Source organism: Leucopleurus acutus (assembly GCF_964270905.1).
Source record: "Leucopleurus acutus genome assembly, chromosome: 12".
NCBI classification, from domain to species: domain Eukaryota; kingdom Metazoa; phylum Chordata; class Mammalia; order Artiodactyla; family Delphinidae; genus Leucopleurus; species Leucopleurus acutus.
Window position 1 is genome coordinate 5,894,813 of NC_139154.1, and position 12,458 is coordinate 5,907,270.

Below are 12,458 nucleotides of genomic sequence, written 5' to 3' on the forward strand. Positions count from 1 at the left end.
ATCAGGTCTACAATTTCATCCATCTCTTGCTCTTACCCTTGCTTAACCCTCTCTCATTCTTCCTTTGATTCTGCATCATTTGACTCTAGTCCTCCTAGGCTTGAAATTCCTCCATTGCCTCTTATTATATCACATTATTATTATCCATCAAGGAAGTTCCATCTCTCAGAAGATCAGCAAGGCAAGTTTCCACATTTCATTTTCCTTAAGATTTTGGCTCATCTATTGAGTTGTGAGATGATTATGAAGTTGCTTTAAACCTAGCTACCATGTAGAAGAGGCAACACTGAACCACCGTCTCCTCTTACTTTCATTTCCTTCTCTGACCTCACTTATCTGTGACACTTGTCATCCCCATACTCACCTCCACTTATCATCCAACATTTATTTAATTCTACTGAACAATTTAAAAGAAATACATGTGTATGCCTGCAGGAGTGATGAGCACTTGACACATCAACCAGAAGAAATACTCCAGTAGATGTGCCCCTTAAAAGTTAAAACCACATTTTGTGCCACAGTTGCCTATCAGGGAAGAGTCGGGGAAAGAATAAACTTCACCTGTTCCTGGAAAAAGTGCTGACCTGTTAATGAGAAACAGGCAATATCTGTGGCAATTCCCAGGCTTTGCTGGGAAGAGACTCCTCCCCATGGCGGGAATCTCCTTGAACCAAAGCCAGGCCCTTCCCATGACCCTGTCCTGGCTCCCTGATCCTGTTATTCATTTCAGTGCCCCTCCCTCAAATCCTCTTATAAAAACCCAGTCTTTTCTGCCCCGACAAACCAGTGCAGATCCCTTGCAAGAGAAGTAAGTAGGTGCTGAGACAAGGTGACACCCCTGACAGGGGTTTCACCTCACATATTTCAGGGAAGGTATACAAGAATCCCTGTCCTCAGAGAATGCAGGAGCTCTGAGAGCAGGCAAAGGCAGTCCTGGGAAGCCCCAGGTGTAGTAGGATATATAGATTTTCAGGTTCTTTCCAGAACTATGGAAGGGGATGGAAGCCATCAAGATGGATTTATTCCTAGGGAACTAGACAGAGGAAAAGACAAGAGGTACAACAGGGGGTTTCTCATAGTCTCTCTCTGACCACCCTTTTTTTAGTTCTCTGGTTGTCTCCGCACATCACAGACAAAATGATGCCTTCCATGGGCCTCCCCAGCCTGTCCTGGATGCTGTTCTCCTGCCTGATGCTCCTGTCTCAAGTCCAAGGTGAGACTTTTCTGCCTCTAGCACTGGGTTCCCAGTGTTTGCTCAGGGCCAAGAAGAGGAGGAAAGCTCCTGTGTGCCTCCCGTGGTAATGGTACATCCCCACACAACAACACTGCCTGCAATTCCTGCATCATCATCCTTCCTTCAGGGTAACTAGTGGTGGGAGGTACCTCAGTGGTCCAGTAACAGTGGGATGAGATGATTCTCAATTTTCAGTAGAGTCTAATTTATGTGGGTATATTAAGGAGGGAAAGCATAGAGTGTCAGTAATGAGATGAGTAGAAGGAGAATGACTGGAGGATCCAGTGTAGAAACAGTCAGCCAAGACGAGGAGAAGGCTTGGACTTTGAATAAGGCAGATGAATAAAAAGAAAACAGACCATCTCCCAATTACTAGGTCTACCTTATGATTAGGAAAAACTCCTGGAAATATTGGCACTGGTGACAGGCAGTCAGCAGTTTGGTGTCACTGCCTCAAGCTGTGGCACCACAGATATTCCTCAAGGTCACCTCCCCACTCCAATCCCCTCTCTCCATTTTGCCCCATCCCTCTCCTTTATTTCTTCCTCGCCAGGGGAAGATTCCCAGAAGAAACTGCCCTCTGCACGGATCAGCTGTCCGAGAGGCTCCATGGTCTATGCGTCCTACTGCTATGCCTTGTTTACAACACCTAAAACCTGGATGAATGCAAACGTGAGTGCTGGGATTTGCAGTTCGGGCTGGTAAGGAGAAGCAAATTAGAGACAGGGTTTGGGGACTGCGAGTTCCATTCTCTAGAGTTTCTTGAGGGTGAGAATGAGCACCTCATCTTTTGCAAACACAACCCCTTCTCACCTACCTTGTCCCTGCCCTTCCCTCAGTGAGGGTCTCAAGCTCCTCCCCAGTCTCTCCCTTCTCCACACAGATGGCTTGCCAGAAGAGATCCTCAGGACAACTTGTGTCTGTGCTCAGTGGGGCTGAGGGATCCTTCGTGGCCGCCCTGGTCAAGAACAACTTGAAAACGGTCTCAGACGTCTGGATTGGGCTCCATGACCCCACAGAGGTACGCTTACATCCTCTCTAGTCTGTTACCTCCCAGGATGCTATGGCCACCCAGGCCTGCTCGCTGTCCCCTGTGCCTGCCTAGGAAATAACGTAGAGATCCCTAGAGCTTGGAGGTCAAGGGGGTAATTGGAGAATGGAGGGCCTTGAGACCAGCTGCAGAGCTGAGTTCTGTGCAGGTCTCCAGTCTCCAGCTAAGGTTAATCTGCCTCTTGTCAAGCTTTTACACAGTTCACACACCACGTCTTGATTCAGTTTGCTGTGCATCCCTGAGTCTGTACATGCTGCCCTTAGCAAGTGCTAAATGAGTATTTAGGATTGATGCATTTTTCCCTTATAAAACATATGTTGTATTGGAGGTTCAGAGGGTAATCACAAATGTACCACCAAATGTAGTTCACACAGTGTCAAGTTACTCTGAGGGGTTCTATTCGTCTTTGTGATTATTGACTTTTGAATTTGCCAATAGAAGCAAAGAGTTAGGGATTGTTTCCCAGAGGAGAGCTGTTGGGCATCACCTGGTAGAGCAGAACTAATTCCATGATGCTGGGGAGGGTAGCAGGTGTTCCAGCTGCTCTGGGAATCGTGCCAGGAGACCTCTAAAGGTCTTTCCACTTCACCTGACTCCATCCTCTGCTCTATAGGGCTCTGAGCCCAATGACAGTGGATGGGAGTGGAGTAGCACTGATGTGCTCAATTACGTTGCCTGGGAGAAAGATCCCTCCACCAGCTCATCCCCTGGTTATTGTGGGAGCCTGTCCAGAAACTCAGGTAGGAAACAGAGGAGGTCACTTCTTTCCAGCCTTTTCCATCCCCTCATCCCCTATTTCTGGGTCTGGTCTTCAGAGAATCCCCCTGGGATGGAACTGCTCATCTGTTCCCATCTCCTCTCACCTCTCCTTTCTTTCTCTCTCTTTCCTCTGGAATGGGACCCTGGTGAATTTGAGGGAGAGCCTTTGAGTCCTAGGCCGGAAGCTGGGATGTGTCCCCATTGGTTTCTCACCAGCTCCATTCACTTGAGCTCTTCTGTCTCTTCAGGCTATCTGAAGTGGAGACATTATAACTGTTCTGTGAACTTACCCTATGTCTGCAAGTTCAAGGGCTAAGTCAGATGGGAAGTCACTAGCCTGAGTCTGGTGTGCAGCTCATCATGGACTTGGAACCAAGAGTGAAGACCTATCCCGGAAAGGGGAATCCTCCCCACACCCCCAACCTGACCCCTTCATTCTGGCCTTCCCTGTCTCTCAGCCTCATTTCAGGCATTTGTGTGTGTGTGTGTGTGTGTGTGTGTATGCATAGCATGGCCTGAGGTCTTGTAGAACAGTAATAAATATCTTATTCCAAACTTACCTGCTTTTGTGCTCTTGTCTTATAACAAGACTCTGAGGAAGAAGTTTGTATGGGAAGAATCTAGGGGTGGCCTCTGTCAAGTTTCATCCTTGGAAAATGACTGAATGTACATTCCCACCAGTGTATTTGTGATGAGTATGTAGGCCCTGTTCCCTTAGGAATTGGGTTGTGTTATACAAAGGCATTGCTTCCCCACACACTATACTGCCCATTCCTCCTGATGGTATGACACAAGCAGCCTTCGTGTGGTCCCATGTTATTTATTATAGAATGCACTTCTGAAATCATTTGCTGTGAAGGATCATGAAGGATCTATTCCTTTTCTTTAATGTGAAATCCACCTTGGATCATGACTTCTATAAAATATAGTCAAGAATAAATTACTTGGACTGACATGCAGATCATTGGCAGTTGTCACTCTCTTTATTAAAACTGGAAAAAATCTGAATAATTTTAGCACCAACAACTTTTCCTGGGGTAATCTCCTTTTCTTGGGCAATCTGCTGAGGCACCCCATTACATAGATACCTTCTCATTTCTGCTTACTTGGATCAGAACTGCTAGATCTATAAACTTTTAGAAACATGAAATTGAAATTTGGACAACTTGTTGGATGCTGAGTGTGGATTGGCTTTATGAGTGAGAGACTCCTGGAGGCCCCTGTCTAGGGAGTCTCCACTCTCTCATGGCTTTTTCTTTCTGGGAACCCACCAGATTCTTATGGTGAAGAGACAAGTAACCATTCTGAAATATGTTCAGATAAAGACACCATAAATAAGGAACACTTCCGGTCAATATTCTTGATATACATGGTTGAAAATATTCTCAACAAAGTATTAGCAACTCAAATTCAACAGAACATTGAATGTATAATACACCCTGAACAAGTGGTTCTTATTCCTCGGATGCAAGTATGGTTCAACATATGCAAATCAATCAACAGTGTACATCACATTAATAGAATAAAGGGTAAATAGCACACAATCATCAATAGATATAGAAAAAGCTTACAGAATCTGTGGTACAACACAGTGGCTATAGTTAGCAATAAGATATTGTGCACTTTAAAAAGTGTTTAAAAAAAAAAGAAACTATTAGGAGTGTAGTTCTCATGTTAAGTGTTGTTACCACAGAAACAAAGAAACAAACCAAGAAGCGGGACACAAGGAAACTTTCAAAGGTGATGGATATATTTACTATCTTGTTTGCAGTGATGGTAACACATATGTATACATATGTCCAAATTATCCAAGTTATATACATTATGTGCAGATATCTGTATTTACCAACTATTCCTCAATAAAGCTGTAATAAAAGTGGAACACAATCAAGGAACTATGGAGCACCACTACTGCCGAGATCCTGGATTTAATACAGAGTGCCTGGAATCATTGTCATTATTGGATTTTTTTAATCGTGCCATCCCTAAATGAGCTTTTTTTTTTCTTTCTTTCAATATCTAGGTTGAAAAATTCTGAATTCTTCTAGAGGAAATCAAGAAAATCTTAAAATCTACTATATCTATCTTAAAAAATTAATCTATATTAAAAATACATTCTTACAAAGAAAAGTTTAGGTCTAGAGTGTTTTTGGAAGAGTCCTACCAAACTACCCCAAAACACATATTTTAAATATTATATACAGGCTTGTAGAGAATAAAGGGAAAATACTTCCTAACTCTGACAGATAATAATAGAAAAAATTCCTTACGGAAAGGAAAAGATACACTTTTACCTAGTTTCAGATGTAATGGGTGATTCTCTCTTTGAAGAAAGATTGCCTATCTTAAAAGGGTATAGGAAACTTGCTAAATGTCAATTAAGGAAAGTAGACACTGTCAAGTCATCTGAGCTATTTATTTAAGAATGAAAACCTCCATATGTAGTATCACCAGATTTGGCAAATATGCAATATCTGTCAAGTTGAGCAAAGATGTATTATTTGATATACACTAATACCAAGAAACTATTTGTGGCTTATCTGAAATTCAAATTTAGCTAGGAGTCCTCTATTTTATCTGGCAAATATACCTATGTAGCAATGCTGAGTGGCTCTTGGCCCACATAGAAGATTTTGACCAAGGTGACATCCCCATTTCAGATGGGGCAATTGGCCAAATATTTTTACACAAGATATGAGGCTGAGAATGTGTCGGAAATGAGGTAGTGAGTAGTATAATGGTCTAAAAATATTTAGGTTCAATGAAAATTTCAACCGTCTTCACTCATGTAAGTGGTTCTTTTCAAATAAATCATCATTTATTCACTTTTTTTATTTATTCAAAAAATATGAGTAGAGACCCCACAGGATATTAAGCCTTCCCAACTCTAGTCCCGACTGAGGCCAGAGCATGTTTCCAGGACACAGGACAGAAAACCCACTGGGCATTTCTTGCAAGTACTCAGGAAAGTGATACCATTCAACAACTATAGGGATAAGGAACTAATTGTGTGGTCCATGAAATGCTGCTCGTCCTCAAACTGTTTGTTGCCATACCTGTGCAAGATAACTACAGAAATCCAGGGTAAAATTTTAGAAGTTTTTATAGCAATTTGGCAGATTAGTTTTGTCTATGAAATCTAAAATTTTATAAATGGTTTCTTAACATATGTAACTCTTTTTTATATTTCAATTTTAGTAATTCATTTTTAAAAAGGCTTTAATTCTTAGAATAGTTTTAGATGTATGGAATTATTGAAATGGTAATACAGGGACTTACCACTTGATACAACTGATGAAACATACTGATACAGTATTACTGATAATTCTAATTGAAATATTATTGACATACAATATTACATTAGTTTCAGCTGTACTACATAATGATTGGATATTTGCGTACATTATAAAATGATCAGCATGGTAAGTCTAGTAATCATCTGTCCCCATACAAAATTATTATAATATTATTGACCATATTCCTATATATTGCATCCCCATGGCTTATTTATTTTATAACTGGAGGTTTGCACCTCTTAATCCCCTTCCCATATTTCACACCCCTTACCACTGGCAACTTCCTGTTTGTTCTCTGTATCTATGAATGCTTTTATTTATTTTCATTTGTTTGTTTTATATTTTAGAATTCACACATAAGTAAGGTTATATTGTATTTGTCTTTCTCTGTCTGATTTAATTCACTTGGCACAAAACCCTCTAGATTTATACATATTGTCACAAAATCTTTCAGTTTTTTTTGTGTCTAAGTAATATTCTATTATATAAATTTTATACATATAAAATATATATTCCTCATCTTCTTTATCCATTAATATGTTGATGAATAGTTAGGTTTATTCTGTGCATTAGCCATTGTAAATAATGCAGCAATGAACATTGGAGTGTACCTATCTTTTCAAATTAGTGTTTTTCTTTTCTTCAGGTAAACACCCAGAGGTGAATTTGCTGGATTACCTGGCAGTCCTAGTTTTAATTTTGTGAAATAATGTTTTCCATAGTGGCTGTACCAATTACATACCCACCAACTGTGCATGAGTGCTCTTTTCTCCACCTCCTCACCAACACTTGTAATTTGTTGTCTTTTTGATGATACCCATTATGCCAGGTGTGAGGTGGTGCCTTATTGTGGTTTTGATTTGCATTTCCATGATGGTTAGTGATGCTAAGCATCTTTTCATATGCCTATTGGCTGTCTTCTTTGGAAGAATATCTACTCAGATCCTCTGCCCATTTTTTAATCAGAGTACTTGATTTTTGTTGATGTTGAGTTGTATAAGTTCTTCGAGTATGTTGGACATTGACCCCCTATTGCAAATATTTTCTCACAGTTAGAAGGCGTTTTTCTGTTTTGTTGATAGTTTCCTTCACTGTGGAAAAGCTTTTTATTTTGTCTTAGTCGCATTTGATTATTTTTGCTTTTGTTTCACTTGTATGAGGAGACAGATCCATAAATATATTGTTAAGAAGGATGTCACAGGGCTTCCCTGGTGGTGCGGTGGTTGAGAATCTGCCTGCCAATGCAGGGGACAGGGGTTCAAGTGGTGGTCTGGGAAGATCCCACATGCCACAGAGCAACTAGCCCCATAAGCCACAATTACTGAGCCTGTGCATCTGGAGCCTGTGCTCCACAACAAGAGAGGCCGCGATAGTGAGAGGCCTGCACACCGCAATGAGGAGTGGCCCCCACTTGCTGCAACTATAGAAAGTCTTTGCACAAAACTGAAGAGCCAACACAGCCATATATAAATAAATAAATAATATATATATATATATATATGTATTTTTTTAAAGGCAAAATTACTTTAAAAAAAAAAAAAAGAAGGATGTCACAGACTATACTCCCTATGTTTTTCTACTAGCAGTTTTAGTGTTTCAGGTATTAAATGCAAGTTTTTTATCCATATTGATTTCAATTTTGTATATGTGTGAGAAAGCAGTCTTGTTTGATTCTTTTGCATGAAGCTGTCAGTTTTCCAACACCAGTGTTGAAGACACTGTCTTTTTCCCACTGTATATTCTGGACTTCATTGTTGAAGATTAATTGACCATATAAGTATGGGTTTAGTTTAAGGCTGTCTATTCTGTTCAATGGACCTATATGTCTGTTTTTTTTGAGTACAATATTCTTTTCATTACCGTTGCTTTGTAGTAAAGTTTGGGATCATGGAGTGCCATACATACAGTTTGCTTCTTTCTTAAAACAGTGACAACTGCCAATGATCTGCATGTCAGTCCAAGTAATTTCTTCTTGACTATATTTTATAGAAGTCATGATCCAAGGTGGATTTCACATTAAAGAAAAGGAATAGATCCTTCATGATCCTTCACAGCAAATGATTTCAGAAGTGCATTCTATAATAAATAGCATGGGAACACACGAAGGCTGCTTGTGTCATACCATCAGGAGGAATGGGCAGTATAGTGTGTGGGGAAGCAATGCCTTTGTATAACATAACCCAATTCCTAAGGGAACAGGGCCTACATACTCATCACAAATACACTGGTGGGAATGTACATTCAGTCATTTTCCAAGGAAATTGGATGAAACTTGACAGAGGCCACCCCTAGATTCTTCCCATACAAACTTCTTCCTCAGAGTCTTGTTATAAGACAAGAGCACAAAAGCAGGTAAGTTTGGAATAAGATATTTATTACTGTTCTACAAGACCTCAGGCCATGCTATGCATACACACACACACACACACACACACACAAATGCCTGAAATGAGGCTGAGAGACAGGGAAGGCCAGAATGAAGGGGTCAGGTTGGGGGTGTGGGGAGGATTCCCCTTTCCGGGATAGGTCTTCACTCTTGGTTCCAAGTCCATGATGAGCTGCACACCAGACTCAGGCTAGTGACTTCCCATCTGACTTAGCCCTTGAACTTGCAGACATAGGGTAAGTTCACAGAACAGTTATAATGTCTCCACTTCAGATAGCCTGAAGAGACAGAAGAGCTCAAGTGAATGGAGCTGGTGAGAAACCAATGGGGACACATCCCAGCTTCCGGCCTAGGACTCAAAGGCTCTCCCTCAAATTCACCAGGGTCCCATTCCAGAGGAAAGAGAGAGAAAGAAAGGAGAGGTGAGAGGAGATGGGAACAGATGAGCAGTTCCATCCCAGGGGGATTCTCTGAAGACCAGACCCAGAAATAGGGGATGAGGGGATGGAAAAGGCTGGAAAGAAGTGACCTCCTCTGTTTCCTACCTGAGTTTCTGGACAGGCTCCCACAATAACCAGGGGATGAGCTGGTGGAGGGATCTTTCTCCCAGGCAACGTAATTGAGCACATCAGTGCTACTCCACTCCCATCCACTGTCATTGGGCTCAGAGCCCTATAGAGCAGAGGATGGAGTCAGGTGAAGTGGAAAGACCTTTAGAGGTCTCCTGGCACGATTCCCAGAGCAGCTGGAACACCTGCTACCCTCCCCAGCATCATGGAATTAGTTCTGCTCTACCAGGTGATGCCCAACAGCTCTCCTCTGGGAAACAATCCCTAACTCTTTGCTTCTATTGGCAAATTCAAAAGTCAATAATCACAAAGACGAATAGAACCCCTCAGAGTAACTTGACACTGTGTGAACTACATTTGGTGGTACATTTGTGATTACCCTCTGAACCTCCAATACAACATATGTTTTATAAGGGAAAAATGCATCAATCCTAAATACTCATTTAGCACTTGCTAAGGGCAGCATGTACAGACTCAGGGATGCACAGCAAACTGAATCAAGACGTGGTGTGTGAACTGTGTAAAAGCTTGACAAGAGGCAGATTAACCTTAGCTGGAGACTGGAGACCTGCACAGAACTCAGCTCTGCAGCTGGTCTCAAGGCCCTCCATTCTCCAATTACCCCCTTGACCTCCAAGCTCTAGGGATCTCTACGTTATTTCCTAGGCAGGCACAGGGGACAGCGAGCAGGCCTGGGTGGCCATAGCATCCTGGGAGGTAACAGACTAGAGAGGATGTAAGCGTACCTCTGTGGGGTCATGGAGCCCAATCCAGACGTCTGAGACCGTTTTCAAGTTGTTCTTGACCAGGGCGGCCACGAAGGATCCCTCAGCCCCACTGAGCACAGACACAAGTTGTCCTGAGGATCTCTTCTGGCAAGCCATCTGTGTGGAGAAGGGAGAGACTGGGGAGGAGCTTGAGACCCTCACTGAGGGAAGGGCAGGGACAAGGTAGGTGAGAAGGGGTTGTGTTTGCAAAAGATGAGGTGCTCATTCTCACCCTCAAGAAACTCTAGAGAATGGAACTCGCAGTCCCCAAACCCTGTCTCTAATTTGCTTCTCCTTACCAGCCCGAACTGCAAATCCCAGCACTCACGTTTGCATTCATCCAGGTTTTAGGTGTTGTAAACAAGGCATAGCAGTAGGACGCATAGACCATGGAGCCTCTCGGACAGCTGATCCGTGCAGAGGGCAGTTTCTTCTGGGAATCTTCCCCTGGCGAGGAAGAAATAAAGGAGAGGGATGGGGCAAAATGGAGAGAGGGGATTGGAGTGGGGAGGTGACCTTGAGGAATATCTGTGGTGCCACAGCTTGAGGCAGTGACACCAAACTGCTGACTGCCTGTCACCAGTGCCAATATTTCCAGGAGTTTTTCCTAATCATAAGGTAGACCTAGTAATTGGGAGATGGTCTGTTTTCTTTTTATTCATCTGCCTTATTCAAAGTCCAAGCCTTCTCCTCGTCTTGGCTGACTGTTTCTACACTGGATCCTCCAGTCATTCTCCTTCTACTCATCTCATTACTGACACTCTATGCTTTCCCTCCTTAATATACCCACATAAATTAGACTCTACTGAAAATTGAGAATCATCTCATCCCACTGTTACTGGACCACTGAGGTACCTCCCACCACTAGTTACCCTGAAGGAAGGATGATGATGCAGGAATTGCAGGCAGTGTTGTTGTGTGGGGATGTACCATTACCACGGGAGGCACACAGGAGCTTTCCTCCTCTTCTTGGCCCTGAGCAAACACTGGGAACCCAGTGCTAGAGGCAGAAAAGTCTCACCTTGGACTTGAGACAGGAGCATCAGGCAGGAGAACAGCATCCAGGACAGGCTGGGGAGGCCCATGGAAGGCATCATTTTGTCTGTGATGTGCGGAGACAACCAGAGAACTAAAAAAAGGGTGGTCAGAGAGAGACTATGAGAAACCCCCTGTTGTACCTCTTGTCTTTTCCTCTGTCTAGTTCCCTAGGAATAAATCCATCTTGATGGCTTCCATCCCCTTCCATAGTTCTGGAAAGAACCTGAAAATCTATATATCCTACTACACCTGGGGCTTCCCAGGACTGCCTTTGCCTGCTCTCAGAGCTCCTGCATTCTCTGAGGACAGGGATTCTTGTATACCTTCCCTGAAATATGTGAGGTGAAACCCCTGTCAGGGGTGTCACCTTGTCTCAGCACCTACTTACTTCTCTTGCAAGGGATCTGCACTGGTTTGTCGGGGCAGAAAAGACTGGGTTTTTATAAGAGGATTTGAGGGAGGGGCACTGAAATGAATAACAGGATCAGGGAGCCAGGACAGGGTCATGGGAAGGGCCTGGCTTTGGTTCAAGGAGATTCCCGCCATGGGGAGGAGTCTCTTCCCAGCAAAGCCTGGGAATTGCCACAGATATTGCCTGTTTCTCATTAACAGGTCAGCACTTTTTCCAGGAACAGGTGAAGTTTATTCTTTCCCCGACTCTTCCCTGATAGGCAACTGTGGCACAAAATGTGGTTTTAACTTTTAAGGGGCACATCTACTGGAGTATTTCTTCTGGTTGATGTGTCAAGTGCTCATCACTCCTGCAGGCATACACATGTATTTCTTTTAAATTGTTCAGTAGAATTAAATAAATGTTGGATGATAAGTGGAGGTGAGTATGGGGATGACAAGTGTCACAGATAAGTGAGGTCAGAGAAGGAAATGAAAGTAAGAGGAGACGGTGGTTCAGTGTTGCCTCTTCTACATGGTAGCTAGGTTTAAAGCAACTTCATAATCATCTCACAACTCAATAGATGAGCCAAAATCTTAAGGAAAATGAAATGTGGAAACTTGCCTTGCTGATCTTCTGAGAGATGGAACTTCCTTGATGGATAATAATAATGTGATATAATAAGAGGCAATGGAGGAATTTCAAGCCTAGGAGGACTAGAGTCAAATGATGCAGAATCAAAGGAAGAATGAGAGAGGGTTAAGCAAGGGTAAGAGCAAGAGATGGATGAAATTGTAGACCTGATCCTACATTGCATGTAAGTTAGATCTCTACTTCATCAAGGTGCTCACTCCCCTGGGCTGCTGACAACTGCCTCGCAAACTATCATTTGGCTGTAGAAGAAGGGTCACTTATTTTTGCATTCTACTTGAAAGGGTGATCAGCTTCATGTTTACTTCTTAGTAAG

General features: G+C 42.7%; 2 protein-coding genes across 2 annotated transcripts; one reads left to right on the forward strand and one right to left on the reverse strand.

Moving 5' to 3' along the window:
- Positions 1-769: 769 nt before the first annotated feature.
- Positions 770-3,599, forward strand: LOC309969630 (lithostathine-like). The gene is made up of 6 exons (XM_082851464.1): positions 770-808; positions 1,106-1,213; positions 1,788-1,906; positions 2,118-2,255; positions 2,899-3,025; positions 3,293-3,599. Exons 2-6 carry the CDS (start codon positions 1,138-1,140, stop codon positions 3,358-3,360), a joined length of 528 nt encoding a protein of 175 aa, XP_082707590.1. The 5' UTR covers positions 770-808; positions 1,106-1,137; the 3' UTR covers positions 3,361-3,599.
- Positions 3,600-8,697: 5,098 nt separating this feature from the next.
- LOC309969680 (lithostathine-like) lies at positions 8,698-11,527 on the reverse strand. The gene is made up of 6 exons (XM_082851545.1): positions 11,489-11,527; positions 11,084-11,191; positions 10,391-10,509; positions 10,042-10,179; positions 9,272-9,398; positions 8,698-9,004 (listed from the first exon to the last, which is right to left on the reverse strand). Exons 2-6 carry the CDS (start codon positions 11,157-11,159, stop codon positions 8,937-8,939), a joined length of 528 nt encoding a protein of 175 aa, XP_082707671.1. The 5' UTR covers positions 11,160-11,191; positions 11,489-11,527; the 3' UTR covers positions 8,698-8,936.
- Between the last annotated feature and the right edge of the window lie 931 nt (positions 11,528-12,458).

What these genes read in the sequence shown, in the direction of transcription:
- LOC309969630 (XM_082851464.1), top strand. Translation starts at nt 1,138, where the DNA reads ATGATGCCTTCCATGGGCCTCCCCAGCCTGTCCTGGATGCTGTTCTCC. An exon ending in AAACCTGGATGAATGCAAAC is followed by an intron (nt 1,907 to 2,117) that starts GTGAGTGCTGGG and finishes TTCTCCACACAG; the next exon opens with ATGGCTTGCCAGAAGAGATC. An exon ending in GAGCCTGTCCAGAAACTCAG is followed by an intron (nt 3,026 to 3,292) that starts GTAGGAAACAGA and finishes CTGTCTCTTCAG; the next exon opens with GCTATCTGAAGTGGAGACAT.
- LOC309969680 (XM_082851545.1), bottom strand. Translation starts at nt 11,159, where the DNA reads ATGATGCCTTCCATGGGCCTCCCCAGCCTGTCCTGGATGCTGTTCTCC. An exon ending in AAACCTGGATGAATGCAAAC is followed by an intron (nt 10,180 to 10,390) that starts GTGAGTGCTGGG and finishes TTCTCCACACAG; the next exon opens with ATGGCTTGCCAGAAGAGATC. An exon ending in GAGCCTGTCCAGAAACTCAG is followed by an intron (nt 9,005 to 9,271) that starts GTAGGAAACAGA and finishes CTGTCTCTTCAG; the next exon opens with GCTATCTGAAGTGGAGACAT.